This window comes from Hippoglossus stenolepis, chromosome 5 (assembly GCF_022539355.2).
Source record: "Hippoglossus stenolepis isolate QCI-W04-F060 chromosome 5, HSTE1.2, whole genome shotgun sequence".
Lineage (NCBI taxonomy): Eukaryota > Metazoa > Chordata > Actinopteri > Pleuronectiformes > Pleuronectidae > Hippoglossus > Hippoglossus stenolepis.
Window position 1 is genome coordinate 11127508 of NC_061487.1, and position 17993 is coordinate 11145500.

The 17993-nt window shown below is 41.2% G+C and overlaps 1 protein-coding gene across 23 annotated transcripts in view; it reads right to left on the reverse strand.

The window, feature by feature from the left end:
• Positions 1–1918: 1918 nt before the first annotated feature.
• Positions 1919–17993, reverse strand: part of LOC118109536 (neuronal cell adhesion molecule) — an 81129-nt gene continuing 65054 nt past the window's right edge. For 11 of the 23 annotated variants that reach the window (XM_047339843.1, XM_047339841.1, XM_047339847.1 and 8 more), the window contains 13 exons: positions 16631–16828; positions 16374–16444; positions 15615–15840; positions 15340–15455; positions 15043–15247; positions 14053–14175; positions 13441–13617; positions 10881–10940; positions 10526–10645; positions 8908–9069; positions 8119–8250; positions 7273–7351; positions 1919–4035 (listed from right to left, as the gene is read on the reverse strand). In XM_047339843.1, the coding sequence (XP_047195799.1) occupies positions 3789–4035; positions 7273–7351; positions 8119–8250; positions 8908–9069; positions 10526–10645; positions 10881–10940; positions 13441–13617; positions 14053–14175; positions 15043–15247; positions 15340–15455; positions 15615–15840; positions 16374–16444; positions 16631–16828 (1916 nt within the window). In that variant the 3' untranslated portion in view covers positions 1919–3788. Of the gene's footprint in view, positions 4036–7272; positions 7352–8118; positions 8251–8907; positions 9070–10525; positions 10646–10880; positions 10941–11446; positions 11483–13440; positions 13618–14052; positions 14176–15042; positions 15248–15339; positions 15456–15614; positions 15841–16373; positions 16445–16630; positions 16829–17993 lie in introns of all 23 variants that reach the window. The other 12 variants (XM_035156723.2, XM_035156722.2, XM_035156720.2 and 9 more) reach the window with 4 other exon arrangements.

Consider the following 17993-nt stretch of genomic DNA (forward strand, 5'->3'; position numbering starts at 1 on the left):
TCCATCACAAACAAATTGATGAATCATCCGGTTGCTGAAGGTCGTCAGGTGTCTGACATCCCTGCTGCTCACATGGAGTGAGAGTCATTTGTTTCGACTGAAATATTCCAGACAGCTGCAGTTCAACACTCCCTGGTAAAAACTCTCCTGGCGTCATTACAGAAAAAGAAAATTAAACATCAACCCCGATTCATAAATATGCAGGGAGGCAATCCACTTTTAATCACTGCTGTTATTAACGGCAAACACTTCTGTGAACGGTCCCCCCCCCAAACAATTTCACCCTGCAAAAAGGAATTAGTGTACCTGGAGGAACAGAAGGCAGCGTCCTCTGCCAGGAGCAGAGAGAGGATTTGCAAGACAGCAGATAGCAGACTTCCTCGCTTCCTGACACCACTGCTGTGTGATAATGCACCAGATGGCGGGCTGCTCTCTCACCATTACCCTGACAATATGACTGTAATGGAAGTGGAAGGGCCACAAGTGAGCACAAAAAAATGAGATGGAGCCCAACTGTTGTGTTTCATGAGGCCTTTCTTTAGCTGCTAGTGTCTGAGGGGAGTGAAGGCGTCCATATTTACACAGCCCAGCAGCTTCTGTTCACCGAACAGGCTGGTTTTACTTCTCACTGTACTTCTACTGTGAGTATGCATTTATTCTTCTTAATATGCTTTTATACTCTACCACAATTCAGAGGAAAATATCACACTACTGTATTCATTTGACAGGTGTTACTTTAGAAATGTTAAAGATTTTACATAAACACTATAATAAGTATATATAATACTACACATCCTCAAAGTTTCCAACCTGTGTTTCCAAACCTTTTTGTGCCTTTTACACATCAGCAGTGTCCTGTTGTTTTAGGTGAGTTTTTAGTAGCTCCCAGCAAAGAGACATTTCCACTTCAAATTCTTTATGGTTTCATTTCATTAACCGTCTGTGGCTTAAAGAAGTAAAACTCTCCATTGTTTTGAAAAACGATGCAATACTCTAGAATAATAGCAATAATATGAATCATTTACCTACCTCCTTACTGAGGCTGAGACATCTCACACACAACTGATTTAAAAAGAAACACAAATGCAAACATGAAGGAAACATCTGGACAAAACAACCACATAACATCTTACAGTGTATAATAATATATCAGGCATAAGGGTCAGTTTTTAAATATTTTACTTTTAATACCTCAAGTATATTCAGATGGAAAAAGGTTGGTACATTTATTTTCTACGTCAAAGCAGTTTTTATTGGTGTTTGTTGTCTGTTAGTTAGCAATATTACAAAAAATCGATTGGATGGATTATCATGAAACCTGGTGGAAGGATGAGGTATGGGTCACGGAGGAATATATTAAATGTTTGTGCACATCCAGATCCTAGGGAGGATCCAGGATTTTCTTTTCTCTTTACTTTAACATTTTGTGAGGGGGCGTTTTTTCAACATTTTCACCAAGGTCCCTGAAAATAATTCATGGATCTGGATGAAGAAAAAAAAAACTGGCATATTTGGGGAGCTTATATTTTGTTTGTGCAATCTGTTGCAGCTTGATTGAATGTAAGGGGACTGTTGGGCCTTGGTGGAGCTATGTGCTCTACTGAGTGTCCTTGTAGTCTAGATGTGGTTTCAGATGCACTGGTTGACACCATGTTACATGCACACATGCCAATCAACACATAGACATACCAAACATATACTCAGCATCTATTTTTGCAATAAGGATAAAAGTTGCTTGTATTTTCACAGTCAAAGAATTGGCCAGTACTGAAATTACACATGTTGAGGTAAATAATAAATAATTTGTGGTTACATTATGTAGCCCTACAAATCAAAGGGTTTTAATAAGTCAGTGAATCTTAGTCCATTAGGACTAAGTCTGAAAGTGGCCAACGAGAGAAGAGTCTGAAAACTAGAACAAAATCAGATAATTATTTATTCATTCATTATATTTCCAGTAGCTTGAATTCCATACTTGCACTAAAAGGATAAACTTAAATAGAAGACAAAGAAAGTATCTGTTAGTAGAAATCTGTTTCTTAAATACAAAACCATTTGCAATACTGTCAGAAAAGAGCATCATTTTGGCAGCATCTATATACGGGTACTGCGTATAGAACCAATACAAATCAGAGAAATATCATTGTGTGCATCAGTTAATATCGTCGCTTCACCCTTAAGGTTGTTGTACAATGTCAAAGTTACAGAACTCGCTGACAAGCAAACCAGAAAAACAATCAGAATTCAAAAGTGTATGCATTTCTCTGTCCAGTTAGTTACAGTACAATGTTCACTGTGCACAGCAAGAAAAACAAAATGAATATAGATATTCTCTAGGGAGTAGTCTATATTTAATACAGTCCTATCGAAGTTAAACCAGACCATGCACAATATTGCCTTCATAGGCCGCCTCATAAGCTGCTTGTCCCTGTACAATCAATTCAGGTATTTACAAATTCAACAAATACTCTACATGTCTTAAAAAAAAAAAAAAACTTGATGCAAGTTAAGAGAAAATAAATCTTGATCCCATCCAAAGGCCCTCAAGTGTTGTTAGAACACGTCAACAGTTTTTGCCTAATGTGAAATGAATAATGTCTCTGCATATACATACACACACACACACACACACCTATACATTCATACACTGCAGATACAATCAGGTCCTGTACATAACGGCTGCAAACTTAATATATGAAAGTGGTTTCAATGTTTTAGCTTCTTGGAGGAATCAAATCCTGTCCTGTGTCTCAAGGTGTTGCGAGGAGTCTTTCAAAAGAAAAAAGGAAATGAAGTGTATGAATTATTCCTCCCTCCGCAGGGTCCTCTTCTTACACTTATCTCCTCCTATCTTGGATGTGACCTCAGCAGTCCCACTACAGTCTCTGTTCCAATCACTGATCTCTGGAAAGATACTTCAGACTCAGAACTATTGTTTTTGAAGAAAAGGCACAACCTGCCGAAGGAGCATTGCAGGGGCAAGAGGCAAACTCCCCCACCGGGCCTCCAGATCTCAAGGTCAATACTGAGAAGGTCACATGCGGGTCAAAGGTCATGTGCCATGCCATGCAGCGTTTCAGTTCCCCTCCTTCACAGGTGCAGGTGGATGTTTCCACAGAGCGGGGACAGATGGAATCGTGTCGATGCAGCAGACTCAAGCATGCTGTGTGCGCTGCCCCCCAATATTAGTTCACTTTATATTATACAGTATATATACACTGTACATGAGCTACCGTGTGCACTGTACAAATGCGTGATGGAATCAAACAAGCTAATTACATTATTAAATACAGATTCCTGTACAAGCTGCTGTGTTGGAAAACAAAATACATGGAGTAATAGTCATTTACTGTGGACACTGATTACTATTTGAACATAGTCGATAATATAAGAACAAAAAACAGAAACAAATATAGTTCAGACGATCACTGCATAGTCCGTAAGAGATTCCAGGTACACCACAAAAAAAACAAAAACAAAATGCAACGCTTGTTAATATCAAAGTGTTAATTTAAATATGGATTTATATCATAATATCAAGTAGGCCTATTTCATGCACTGTTAAAATCATATGACTGGTTGAGCTACTTCATATATAATGAGCTAAGGGTTTCCAAGCCTCTCTATAAAGATTTCCAAGTGAAAAGATAAAAGTCTCTGATGAGCTGTGTGTATTTACTGATTCGTGTGTGGACGTGTGATCATAAAGCCATGCGGTGTTGGGGGCAGCCCTCTAAAGAGAGACCCTGGGACCGAGCGCCTCATACTGGTGTGCGAGGACCGACCGGCTACACAAATGAGTTCAAGGAGTTCATGGTGTTAATGGGGGACGGGGCCTCCGAGCTCTCGTGGCCCTCGGCCGTGTCCCTGCTGCCGCTCTTCCCGCTATACTGGCCGATAAACGAGCCGTCCTCGTTGAACTGTCCGTCTCCTCCTTCCCCGTAGTCAACTAAACTGTCGTCACTGTCGTCCCGCTTAACTGTCCCGTTAGACGGCGTGCGGCTCCCTTTTAACGGCTTATGGTCCTCATTGTCACTGGAGGAGAAAATAACATGCAGGTGTTACAGGTGAGATGATGTGATGCAACAAGGAGATTAGTGGTCACTTTTTTAGATGGAGCACGAGACGGCCAATGGTTACTTTTACCACAACATAACTACTGTATGATCAGTAGGTCATCACTTCCGCCAAGGAGGTCAGGTCTTTGTCTGTGTTATTTTCGGCAGGATTACGCAAAAAATTTAAATCTGGTGGAGGGGTGGAGCATGATCTAAGGAAGAACTCCTTATATTTAGGTGTGCATACGGATCAGTATCAGGGGGCAGATCTAGGATATATTCTTTTCCCTTTCTTTAACAATGCTAGATAAAGTGTTTTCTTTCGTTCATTTCTCAGAAAATAATTTTAAAAATCTGGGATGTTAAGGGGACTGACATTTCAGGATTTAGTGAATTTAACGGTGGAGTCTTAAGGGAAATGTTGGGCCTTGGCGGAGGTATGAACTCTACTGAGTGCCATTCCAGTTTGTTTTTTTCATTTTGAAAATATGATGATTTATTTCTTTACTTTTTAAAAAAACTTTTAAACTCAGCAGCAATGAACATTCCTGTCCAATTTGAATTTGGTCGGCTCCACGTCTAAAAAACTGTGGATGAATGATTAGTTGGTTTCCATCAGGCAAAAGGGGAATAAAGCTCAAGCAATCATACGTTGTTCAATTCCCCCTGAAACCAAAAAAATGAAGTGGTACATATGTTGTTAGACAAAAGCAACACCCTCGCCCCAACACAGAGGTTGTGATGAAAAAGGCAAATGAAATGAGTAACACTTGGAAAGCAAGGTTTCAGCCAAACATCCCCCTGAAGCAAGCATGAGAAATATCACAAAATTGGCAAAATGCATGAAAAAATCTCCAAAGAAACGTTTCTTTGGATATCAGAGAGTTGAAACATTCCACATCTATGACTTGAACATCGATGAGTTCAGATCATGAAGCCGTCATAATGCTGAAATGTTGATAAATCTAAATATAACAGGTAATAATCAGTAAGCAAAAGAAAGCACTGACAGCTCAGTGACGCTGCAGACGAATGATTCATCTATGTTCTGCACATGACGGCTTCAGGACCAAATATTAAACTCGATGGCGGCTGTGAAAACCTGGGATGTACAAACAGCGAGCAGTTTTTCTCCACAGTGACTCCACTATCCACTGACCCCCCCCCCCCACCCTCACATGCTAGACTGACAGAATGATGACCCTCCGCCCACCCACACGCCCACCCCCCCCAACACACCCTCATCACCCTTACCTTTCCTGAGACCCACACCCCCTGGATTGGGACGAGGAGATCCGGCTGAGATCCCACACAACACAACGCGATGCAACACAACAGTCGCCTCGAGACATGATCGCACTATGCTTAAAAAGGGGTTTTATGTGAGTGTGGCACTTTGACAGGCACATGGGCCGAGTACATGTACAGCCTGAGCTCACAGTCTGCTCCCCTGCAGTCAAACAAGAACAGCTGAGTTGAGTTAGGTTATGCCTTTATTGACATACTGTAAGAATCCAGCTGAGCCTAAAGAAACAGCATGGATAGAAATGACTGAGCCGTCCATGGGTGAGGTTTCCTAGCAGTGTAAAGAGGCCCCTGGTTTTATCTTCTCAAACTGATAAAGTCTTACAATTTTATTTTCTATTTGTCCAAAAAAAACACGAAAAGAACAAAAGAAACAATGAATTACTGCCGAGCCCAGTTGTTTTATACTATATTGAAGAAACAAACGTCTGGGATTTAGAGAATACAGTCATAATATTACGAGGATAAAGTCGTGATTTATTGAGAAAAAAGTAATTCAAATTACAAGAAAATAACTATTTTTAGGAAATAAGCAGCAAGGACAACGATGCTCACCACAGTTTCCATTGTCTCATCTCATTGTTTCTCACAGATTTTTATGATAACGTGGTGCTGAAGTCTATACTAAATCTATACTAAAGCAAGGGTGATCCATATCCCTCCAACATGATATGCAGCCTATAAGTATTATTTCATTCTTGAAATGTAACGACTTTATTCTTGTGATATTATGACTCTATTCTGTTAAAAGGAGCAAGTCAAGAGGTATTGATAGTTGAACTGGTTGGTTTAGATCTTTTCATAGTGTTTTTTGGACAATATGAAATGTAGAATATCACCAGCCTCATTATTATTATTATGAACGACTGGATACTGGCCTGTTATAAACAGCATTAACTTGCTCTTGTACACTTCCCTCAAACATGCTCCTTATTTCATATTCGATCCATATGCATCTAAATACTGTATATCTATATAGGAATAATAATTCCATTCAATACATTATTGCCAAAAGCAAATTTTCATATATCAGATCTTCACACCATGCACATCACATATTATACATACTGTTTATATATATATATATCGATATGTATTTATCACAGCAAAAAATCCATAGAATAGATTTATGTTTACATAATACAAAAAGGAATATAAAATATAAAAGCAAGACAATCTTATAAATTGACTTAGAAAAAACAAAATTGAAAAATGCTAGCTATACAGAAGTAAAGTGCGTTTTTTTTTCTTTATTCCGCGTGCGATTGGAGAAGCAGCCTTGAAGAGGATGCTAACAAGCAAAGCTGGGTTACTGCTCTACGTTAGCAGGAATGATAGTTTCAATCATTTTCAATCTTATCTGGGTTGTGTATGCTACTAGCAATACACTAAGCAAAGTGTTAATACTATCTATACTGTAAACACAATGTATCATGAGTAGCTTATCAGTTTGCATGGGATTTGATGTGTAGGGTCATGTTGCAAAATGAACGTAGCTTATTTCTTTTCTCCTGACTGTCTTACTTAGATTTTTAAAACAACCAAACCCCAAAATCCCTTGAACCTGAAGATTCCTGCTTCTCAAATGACCCCACGGCGTCATGTCAAGCACAAACAATACAGAGTCCAACACAAGTAGAATCCAGGACGTCCCAAGAAAACCCAAGAAAAAAAAATGATCTTGTGCTTCACGGTGACAGAAGTTCAAATGAGGGGGCACTTCTTCTTGGTTTTGAATTTCTGTTACTGGTGATCCTGGGTCATTTGTTGGTGAGCTGTAAGGGTTGAGAGGAGGGCAGGAGTGCAGAGCTCCAGCCCGGCCTGAGAGAGCAGAGCTTGGCACACAGTGGGGACGGGGCAGGGGCTGATGGGTAATATTTGCTCTGGGGACTGGAGCACTTTCTCTCACCTGTATTCCCCAAAAGTGCAGTCGTCTTCTTTCATGGGCTGGAACTCTGGGTCTGTGTGTGCGTCCTCCTTCTCTTTGACTGGTGGGATATAAGATATTATTATTAACAATCAACACAAATAAGCTTTTTCCTATCATATTAAGATTTTCTTTTTTACATCCAAAAAGGAGGTTGTGTTTTTACCCCTTGACTTTGTTTGTTGGTTTGTTTGTGTGTAAGCTTGATATCAAAAAACAACAGAGTGGATTACCACAAAACTTGGTGGAAGGATGTGATATGGGTCAGGGAAGAGTATTGCTGCCATCATGACAAAAAACTTTGTTTTGTTTCTTATTAGGATAATATTTTCTTAAAATTTGACTGTTTTAATGCAATAACAGATTTTATTTCATGATAAGTATAGTTTAACTGAGGAGTTTGTATAAAACTGTCACTTTCTCTTCTCATATCAGAATACTTTCTTGTTATTTCAGAAAATACAAAAAAATAAAATGCTATTAATAATGTATTGTTATTAAAAGAGTTATTACAAAATTATTTGCTATTTCCTCGGTGTGAAACTTCCATATGTCATTTTATGACATAAGTCAGTATGTTGAATCACTAAAAATGGAAAACAGTTTCACATATTTATTGTAAGAAAGAGAATAATATTTGACTGTAACGTCGTATACACAAGGCTAAAATGATAAAATAGCAACATACTGCAGCAGAAGTATCAAAAACGTCCTTAAAATCCAATCATGTCCCAGTAATTGAATGATGGCAAATAAAGAATTAAAGTGTGGGTTTACAAATGAGTGTGTGTGTGTGTGTCAACGGTTTGTGTTTGAGCGACAACTCACCGGGGTATTTCCCTCCTTTATTCCTCTGGATGAAGCAGATGATGAGGAGGATCAGGATGAGCAGAGCGATGGCACACATGAGGCCGATGAACCATCCCTGAGTGGCGATGTCCACCTGTCTGCTCGCCACAGCTGGCCAGAGAGGAAGAGGAACACTTAGGAATTATGGGAGGACAGTTATTTTCTCCATTGAGAGCGGGAGACGGAAACCATTACTCACATTGGAGTGTTAACAACAAACATGTAAAGCGTTATATGTGTTGTTAAATTATGTTGAGCATTCTCTTAGTAACTACAGATAGATGTTTCAATTCATGAGTGGATCGTGAAGGCAACTGTCATGTTAGACGAGTTAGATTAAGCTAATGGTTACATGAATATATTGAAACCACATTAGTACTCAATGTACTAAGTCAATCTTTGACCCACAACAACACACACATACAATCACGAATACACGCACAAACACATATACGAAGGATGACTGAGTGATATTAGGTTGGGTATTATAACACACATTAATAAACATAGCCTATAGTAAACGTCTATATTAGAATAACGTCCACTTCCTCTACTTGACTGAGACTGAACCATCATGCACGCTGCTATGTGCTGCCTCTATATCAGTACAGGACATGCCCAGCATACAGTCACCACAACACGTTAAACCCATGCTCGACCGGGTTATAGTTACGACTCAACGGCACAATCTACTACACATTCTACACACGACACAGTGCAAGGTCAGGCCAGGCCGAGGTGGAGGCAACCGCCCAGGAACTGCCTCACCTGGAACCGTGACCAACAGCTCCTCGGAGTGGTGGAGCGGCTGGTCGTGGTGACCTTTGGCCACCAAGCGCACCCTATAGGAGAGGCCCCCCTTTAAGCCCTTCAGCACAACGTTCTGAGAGCCGTTCACCGGCTCTTTCTGCCATTCCTGTTCACCTTCACCTGCGGGAGGGACGTTCATGAAGAGAGGTACGACTGAGGGAGCACAACTTCAAATGGGCTATGGAGGTCATGACATTATGAGAACTGGCTGGTTGAAGAGAATAAACATCTACTGGTGGTTACGCTACAGGTAATGCTGTATGTATTAGATTTAAACTATTAAATAGCTCATTTAGTCTGTGAATGGACTATTGCAGAGGCCCCGGGTGCTCAATGTACTGCAACTGAGAAAAACAAATGCAGATAGACAGGCAAATGAGGAAAACTGTTTTACCATGCATGCACACACAAACGACTTTTAGATGTTCAGTGTGACTCTACGGTTGTATTCTCATTTTGCAACGTTTTCAACCCTGCCACACAGCTTGGCTCTATAGGGATGTCAGTCCACCATTTTGGTCCATACTGAAATATCTTAATACCTGAAATATCTTAATACCTGAAATATCTTAATACCTACCAGTTGGGTTGTCATGAAACTTTGCTGAACAGGTTCATGTCCACCTCAGGATGAATTAGTAACTCTGTTGATTTACCCTTTGAGTATTCATATAGTGCCACCATCGGGTCAAAATCTAAAACTGTTTTAGAATTTTGTTTTATGAACAAAAAAAACACAAATATTTTGGTTCATGACCAAATACCTAATGGCTCGTACTTTGCATTGGGTGCGTATTAGCAATAGTTATTGTGCTAACATGCTAAAAACTACAATGGTGAACATGGTAACCATTATACCTGCAAAACAATAGCCAGTTAGCATTGTATTTGCTAACTTGAGGTGGACACTGATCAAGTCAGCCTCAGGCTTAAGTTATGAATGCAAAACTTAAGTGAATCTCAATATTTACAGTACTTTGGTTTGTGACCAAATATCTGCAGAACTAATGACATTTATCTATTTCCATGTGTTTTCTTCCTCAGTAGCAGCACACTAAGCTTTTAGGGCCTCGGTGGAAATAAATGGGGTGAGGAGTTAAATATGAAATGCATTTGACTGATAATCACAGGAATATGTTTTTTGATAAGGACATTTTCTAAATTACTGGGATCTATGATCACGACATCTCCTAACTGAATTCATTAAAGAGTAGGTGCGAGAGAGCCATACTACAGCAACATTCTGCTTTTCATCCTCACTGCAGGTGGATAAAAACAATGGAGAGCACTTCAGTCGAAATCAACTGGCACAGCACGAATGTTTGTGCTGCTTTTTTATGATGTTTGTCTTCATAAGTTCCACAGAGACTGTCACAGGAAATGCATGCGACTCTCCAGCACTGAGTAATTAACAATCCAATCACCGACAGCCTTGTTTATCACATCTGGGTCCACATTGGCAGAAGCCAAAGCCAATGACTGCCAATATTTCTATTCACCTGCATGAGCCAATAATGAAGTAGGGGTCTCTTGCCACCTGTGTGTAGAACAAATAAAGATGCGTAGCTTTTCTTACTGTTTTCTACCATGTACTCTACATAAACGTTTTTCTCCGGGCCCCAGTACTCCCAACTGATGAGGGGCCCATCCTCTCCAACCGAGGAACTAACGTTCCCGAAAGGACTCACCGGCAGTGCTGAGCACACAAGAGAAAAGACAACCATCAAGATTGGTCTGCTGATCAAAGGACAATCCAGTAACTGGCAATAATATGCTTTGATCTAATTACAGTCCCATTAAATGCTATTAGAATAACTGAATCTATACCATTATAGCCTTACACAACAAAACCAACGAGCAAAAGCATACACAAAGCTGATCCTGTAACATATCAGACATGTAATGTACTACAGTCACAGCAGTATTTGTACCCTCGTCGGGGAGGCGGTGTGGAGGAGGCTGTGCAAGGGGATGAGAGGATTGGGTGCTTCCTGTAAACAACATGGAATAGGCGTGAAGACCGCAACAAACACGAGACACACACAGAGACACAGAGACTTTCCACATGCAAAGACGCCGCAGATGCTGAAGTCATTATACACACTGCACACAGTTCACTTGGCACGCCAACAAAGCCTCGCCAACAAAGCCTCGCCATGCAGCGGGAAGCATCACCAGCAGCCACCATCGAGGAAGTGAGAAGGGGTCAAAGTCGCCAGAGGCACTTGAAAAAAAGATGCAGCCAAGCACTTTGAAAAGACGTGTGTAGTTTTATCACACAACATTAAAAAGGCCCACGTTGCACAGCATCTTTATCTCTGAGGCTTTGAACTTTCCCCAGCTTTGAACTCAGCGCAGCATTTTGGTGGGCAGCAGGATTTGAAAGAGGGAAAGGGGGAAATTGCTCAAATCGTGCGGAGTGCATGCCTGCAGCGGGGGGTTTTGAAGCTATGGCTGTATCTGTAAAACATGGCATCGGTCTAGATACCGGCGGTACCTTCGCCCACATCTACGTCAAGCAGTGACATTAGAGCTTGTAAAGAGAAATAGGACACAGAAAAAAACAACAGGACAGGATTCATTATAGGATGACCCCCCCCCCCCTCCACCCTCTCACGCCACCATCTGTGTCACCGCGTGTGACAGTGACACACTCAGGAGGTCATGCTGTGTGGTGTGAGTGAATTACACGTAGAATGATGGATCTGAGGTTTCATAACGGGACGGGTCAACTCTTACAGCAATGAAACTGGATCGTAAACATGTTCCACTTTACACAGCCATGGATGATTGACATTTATATGTATAAAACATGCCACATAAATTTAAATGCTATGGCAAAATGTGCATTAAACTGGTGAATATTTCACATATAAAAGTCACATTTGTTCTGAGCCCCTCTGGTGACATTCGTAAAAAAAACATAACATGTGGCTATGAAATAATAAAGCGTGGGAACAAAATGACTAACAAGATACGAATCTGTTGACACATGACGTGGCCTCTATAAGGGGCTTTAGTTTGAACACACCGTATGCACTGACTCTGAGGTGATGGACACGTCTGCAGTCACTTGTTAACCAAAACACGGGGTCCTATTTCCGTGTGCCATGGCACCTTGTGCAAAGCGTGGTACAATGTCCAGTGCACAGGGAGCGTGACTGTGCATTTCTTTGGGCATCTGGCAACAGGGAAAGATTTTGATGAACTGTATGTGCTGCCAGCAGGGATTGACTTAACCAATCAGACCTACTTTTACACTTCTATTCTTCTGCTTGAGGAGAGCGCACACTGCACAACAGTGTAGTGTCACCTTGGAGAGGGCTGACTGCATCAGTGGCCACAATTTTTTTATTTTTCCAAATGTCACCAGGGGGCTTCCTACATAAGAGCAATCGGACTAAACATTAGTTTAAAAAATAATTATTATTTTCATCATCAATTACATTGAGATAATCTACTATTATTCAGTTAATCATTTAGTCTATAAATATAGTGAAATATGTCCATCATCATTTCCCCTTTATTTTGCTTGATGTTTCTGACCAGCAAAACTATAAATAATATTTTTACAAATATACAAAAAGATATAAGAAATAATTGTTGTCATTGTGTTTTGGGGTTGTTATTTTTGCTGCTGCTTTCCCCAAAACACAAAATCTGAAAATCATGCTTTACAGTAAACATCATTCCAGTGTTTGGAGGAATGTTTAGTTTCTCACAGAGCGAGGTGGAGCCTCATGTGATCTTCCATCCAAGTTCATCCCAAATTTAAACGCAAGGCACAACTCTTCTCCATAACACCATGATTTATTTAGGTCTGGTTTTGGCTTTATTTGGAGGGAGGTTTTTTAAGCATACATCTTTTTTAAATTACCTTTTACAGAGGCAATATTTACTGCCAATGAATATCAAAGTTTCCCTATTAAAAAACATGCAAAAAACCCAACCATCCATCATCTATACCCCTAACCCTTAGATGTTGTGGGTGGGGCTTGAGCCAGACCCAGCTGACATTGGGCGAGAGGAGGGGTTCGCCCTGAACAGCTCCCCAGCGAATCACAAGACCGACATACAGACACAAACAAGCATTCACACTCATTTCCACACCTACAGTCAATTTAGGGTCTAAACTAACCTCAAGCTGCAATTTAGAGAGGAAGCCGGTATAGCCGGTACAGTTCTAACCACTGCACCCCATATTAAAACCAACTTTATAAAAAATAAATTACTATCTTTCATCACCCACCCTGTTGAAGGTGAGATAGTTGAAAATACTAAATAAAGCATGGTGTACTGAAGAGTTGTGTGATGTGCTTTAATTTAGCTATAAATCAAATATATAATCTGAATGCAAAGTTTGGATATTGTTACCAAAATTATTAATATATTCATCTCATAATTGTTTATCTAACTTTCCAGCTAAAGAGACAAGAAGTATCAACTAAATTGATTGAAATTTCCTTTTCTAATGTACATTTGTTGACTTACCTTCATCCACGATGGTGACAGCCTCCTGAGAAATGGCTGGGCCCGCTCCCCTGACTGTTTTGGCATTCAAATAAAACTTGTAGCGCGTGCTGTACTTGAGGTTGGGCAAAGTGACTGAGGTCTCATTGGCGAGCAGGGCCAGCTCCTCCACTGGGCCCAGCTCATTGGAGTTATTGACTACAGGGGTGGAGGGTGGATGACAAGAGTAATGGGATGGGAGGGGGTGGAGGTTGGGAGGTAGTAAAGGTAAATTGAATAGAAATATGAGGAGGAGTGGGTTGAAGGTGGGGTCAACAATGAGACAGGTGGAAATGACAGCGTTTGAAGCACAGAGGTGCAGGGTTCAGGAAAAGAAGGCGGGAGGTGACAAAAGTTGATTTGTTAATTTGTGTCATAATTTACGCAAAATAACTTGTTTGAGATGCTTTTAGATTCTTCTTAATTATTTCACTCTCATAATCTGTATTTCAACAGGATGACCGTACAAGACATGAAAAAGAAGGAGAAAACTACAAACTACATGACGGAAGGTGACACTAAACACTGGGTTAAGTTATAAAAAGCTCTCTGAAGCCCAGTGCTGTGATCTATTCAGTCAGTGTAAAACCTCACCTGGCTGATATTTGAGGGTGTAGCCAGTGATGCGTCCTTTACGATCATGGGGAGGACTCCATTCAAGGGTTAAGGTGTCCAGGTTTGAGTTGGTGACTATCAGGGAAGTAGGAGCTCCAGGTACTGTGGGGCAAAAAACATTAATCAGGAAACCTCATCACAGTAAAGATAAATAGGTTTTTAAAATAATATTTTAAATGAATGATTGCTGATTGCTTTAAGTCATCTGACTATATGATTTTCACCATTGCTTCAGTGTTTGTGCTATAGATAGGAAATCATCATATAGATTCATTCACATGACATTTAGGCCAGATACATATTCTAATAGGCAGTTATCCATAATTACAAGTAAGTGTTGTGTTTTAATAGAGGTGTCTGTGTTTGCTTGTGGATCATTGCTTGTGGCTTTAACACCTCTAATCTGCTGTGGGTTCAATGTTTTTTCTGGTAAAATAGTGGAAAATCTCTGGATGATTCATATTGAATCTCGACTTTGGTGGTTTCAAGAGTGACCGACTCCATCAGCTTTTCCCTGCAGAATCCACCGACAGCCGGGGTCAGCAGGTGTCAATAAGCCGGATGGAAAGCAAGGTGTCTCCCAGTAGAGGGTGGATGCAGGGGTACTGCTGCTCGATCCCTGTCCAAAGCCTTTAGGCCGTTGAGCATTGAAGGAGTGAGGAGAAGAAGAGCCGCCAGCAAAGAGCCTAGAGATGGCTGTGGCTCAAAGGAGGAGAACCATGGGGTGCTCGCCCCCTGGACACACAAGCTGGGGTCTGATCAGCCTCAGCTAAGTCACATGGAGGAGGGCGCATGATGTTGAGAGACCCAAAACACTCAAAGATTCCAGTACCATCACTGAACATGTGTCCAGCAGCATTAGCAGATTTACTAGCACACCAAACGCAGACAATTTCAAAGTTTGCAAAACAGTAAAAAAAAAAAAAGACAGACAGACAGAAATAAATGGCGTGCATTCCTGTCTCTCACCTCCTTCTGGTGTGTCAAACTGCTGGGTGGGGCTCACAGGACCCTCTCCTTTGCCGTTATACACTCTGACGTTGAAGGAGTAGACGCTGAAGGGGTGCAGACCGGGCACCATGCCGTGGCTGTGGTTCCCACTGAACATCAGGATCAGCTTCTCCATGTGGTAGGGGTTGTGTTTGTGGAGACTGCGCTCTTTCCAGTAGTACACCTACAAGATATGGTTCATGTACAGTCAGCACTGAGAGGATTGTGGGATTTGGTATCCGTGTCACGCTGCATGTAGTGTTTGCTATACTGCACCTTGTATCCTTTGAGATGCCCACGTATTAATTTATGAGGCACAGGATCCCAGTGCACCTCGGCCAGAGTGCTGTTCAGCACCACCACCTGAACGTTTTCTGGAGCTGCTACCGGCACTGTGCAACGGACAAGGAACACGACAACAACTAAATACAACAGCACAACACACTGAGTAAATGCCATTGGTTACACAGTGAAATGTATCACCCCCAGGCTCAGACACACACACACAGTAATGTTTTTTTTTATGAGTCTAAAGAGTCAATCGAACTCACAGTCCTCTCCTGAGTAGCCGCGGGCGATAGCAGGCTCAGGTCCAACTCCGTGGTCGTTCACAGCCTGAACTTTTAGCTCGTATGGTACGAACGTGGGCGTTCCAGACACGACGAACCGGGAGTTATTGGACACAGTCACTGTGGTCCAATCACTTTCCACTGCCTTCTGCCTCCACATTACTCGATAACGAAGCCCTGGGCCATTAGACTGGAGCCCTGTCAGCGGCTGCAGCAGAGAAAGTTTCAGTATTTGTCAAGAGAATACTTTTGCAGAAAACTTCAGATTTAATGATACTAGTGCAGTGCCTGTTCTAAACCTGCTGGTTGGGTGCTTTGCTTGGTCAGTGGTAATACTGGTTGCAGTTAAGACAGCAGTAAAGACCAGCTGTCACAGAGTCACAGAACGCTGAAGCTGCAACACCGCTGCTGCACAAACGCGCCTGTTGTTGTGTAATTGCAATACTCGTGATTGAAAACATTAAAATAATCTTGAATGTATCGCGTGTCCAAATCAGACACTGCACTTCCCTGGGCTCTTAACAACACACATGCCAAGTGTTAAGACGACAAGACATATGTGGTTCTTCCACATACGTGTTCCACCGACAGACATACAGAGTTTTCTGTAACTATTATATAGATGTGATATTTGATGTTGGTGGCTTGAAAAAAAAGCAAAGCTCATATGTTTCAGGGTGGTCCCTGGACCACGGTAAATGCGTCAGGATTAAAATGGAGAGCCTAACACATCTTTATTACCTTCCATGAGATTACAAGATTGTCATGCTCTGTTCCAAATCCCTCAACATCTTTAGGGTTCTCGTCTGGAGCTGGAAAAGAAATCAATGTCGACAACATTATCCAATAGAAAATATATTTCTGAAATGAGGCCTTCAATAAAAGCTCATTTATATCTTAAATCAAATATGTTTACCAGCAAGAGGAAAACTGATCAGCTAATGATACAGGGAGCATTTATTTAGTGAAACAGCACAATAGATGAGCTGAGACTGTACCTGCAGCTTCTGTCTTAAACATCCTGGAGGGGAAGCTGGGCCGACTGAAGCCCATGGCATTGAGAGCCAAAACCCTGAAGGTGTAGTGCACGTAGGGAGACAACTTGAGGTGAGCAGTCGTCCTGGTTCCAGGGACCTCGGTGAGGTTGTGCCAGTGACCTCGGTGGTGCAGAGAGTCGTCATACTGGATCAGAAATTCTGTGTGAAATAAAGAAAGACAAGTACAGTGAACTGAACGCTTCATACACGGTCTGACAAGATATTGGACAAACTGGAATGTCCGCCTTCAAGGTTTGTTTTTCTCAAGACGTCTAAATATGCTGCCTCCAGCTGTGCTCTGGCATGGTGAAGAGATGTGTTCGAACAAGACGACAATACTAATAGACAGTGAAGAAGTAACATGTTCTGCACCAGACTCTCTTCCAGTAATATTTAGGTTCTTTATTTTAAACATTGAAATCCATTGTGTAAATTGTATTATTAATCAATTGTGATTCTGAATACTCAAGTTTTTTTTTTGATAGATAGATTGATAGAGAGAATGTAAGCAAAAAATATCCATAATACAAAAATGAAATATATAAACTTAAAAATATAAACATGGAAATATATAGAAGCTAACTGTACAGTTGGAACTTTTATTTCATCCTAATCCACTCACTCTCTGCTTTCTCTGCACTCTCTTAGAGTCAGCCAAATGGTACAAATGTAATGAATTAAAGAGTTCTCAAGAGGTTTAGCCTTGTAGTTCAATAATCTTGTGAGAAATTGGTCCAAATCAAATCTGTAAAGGCTGAGACATCCTGACATTTACTCCCTGGATAGTTATTAAAACACAATGGATCTTAAATTCAGCGTTACAGCACAAAATAAAACTGTTTTCACATGCTGAACATTAATCCTCATGACTGAGCTGCATATCTGAAAATCAGTAGAGCCTCACACACACACACACACACACACACACACACACACACACACACACACACACACACACACACACACACAAACACACACATGTGTGCATGGGAACAGAGGTGGGTGGCAGCCTGAGCTCACTGTTTTGTGTGTGTGTGTGTGTGTGTGTGTGTGTGTGTGTGTGTGTGTGTGTGTGTGTGTGTGTGTGTGTGTGTGTGTGTGTGTGTGTGTGTGTGTGTGTGTGTGTGTGTGTGTGTGTGTGTGTGTGTGTGTGTGTGTGTGTGCTGTGCGGTGGTGGTGCCAGAGCAGAGCAGAGAGTCAGGAAGTTTGCTTGGGTTAATAAGCTGTGTGTGTGTGTGTGTGTGTGTGTGTCTGTGTGTCTCAACTCTGCAAGCGCTGGGATTCTGTCCTCTGCAGAGAGAATAGCTCATTATCTGCCTCTGAA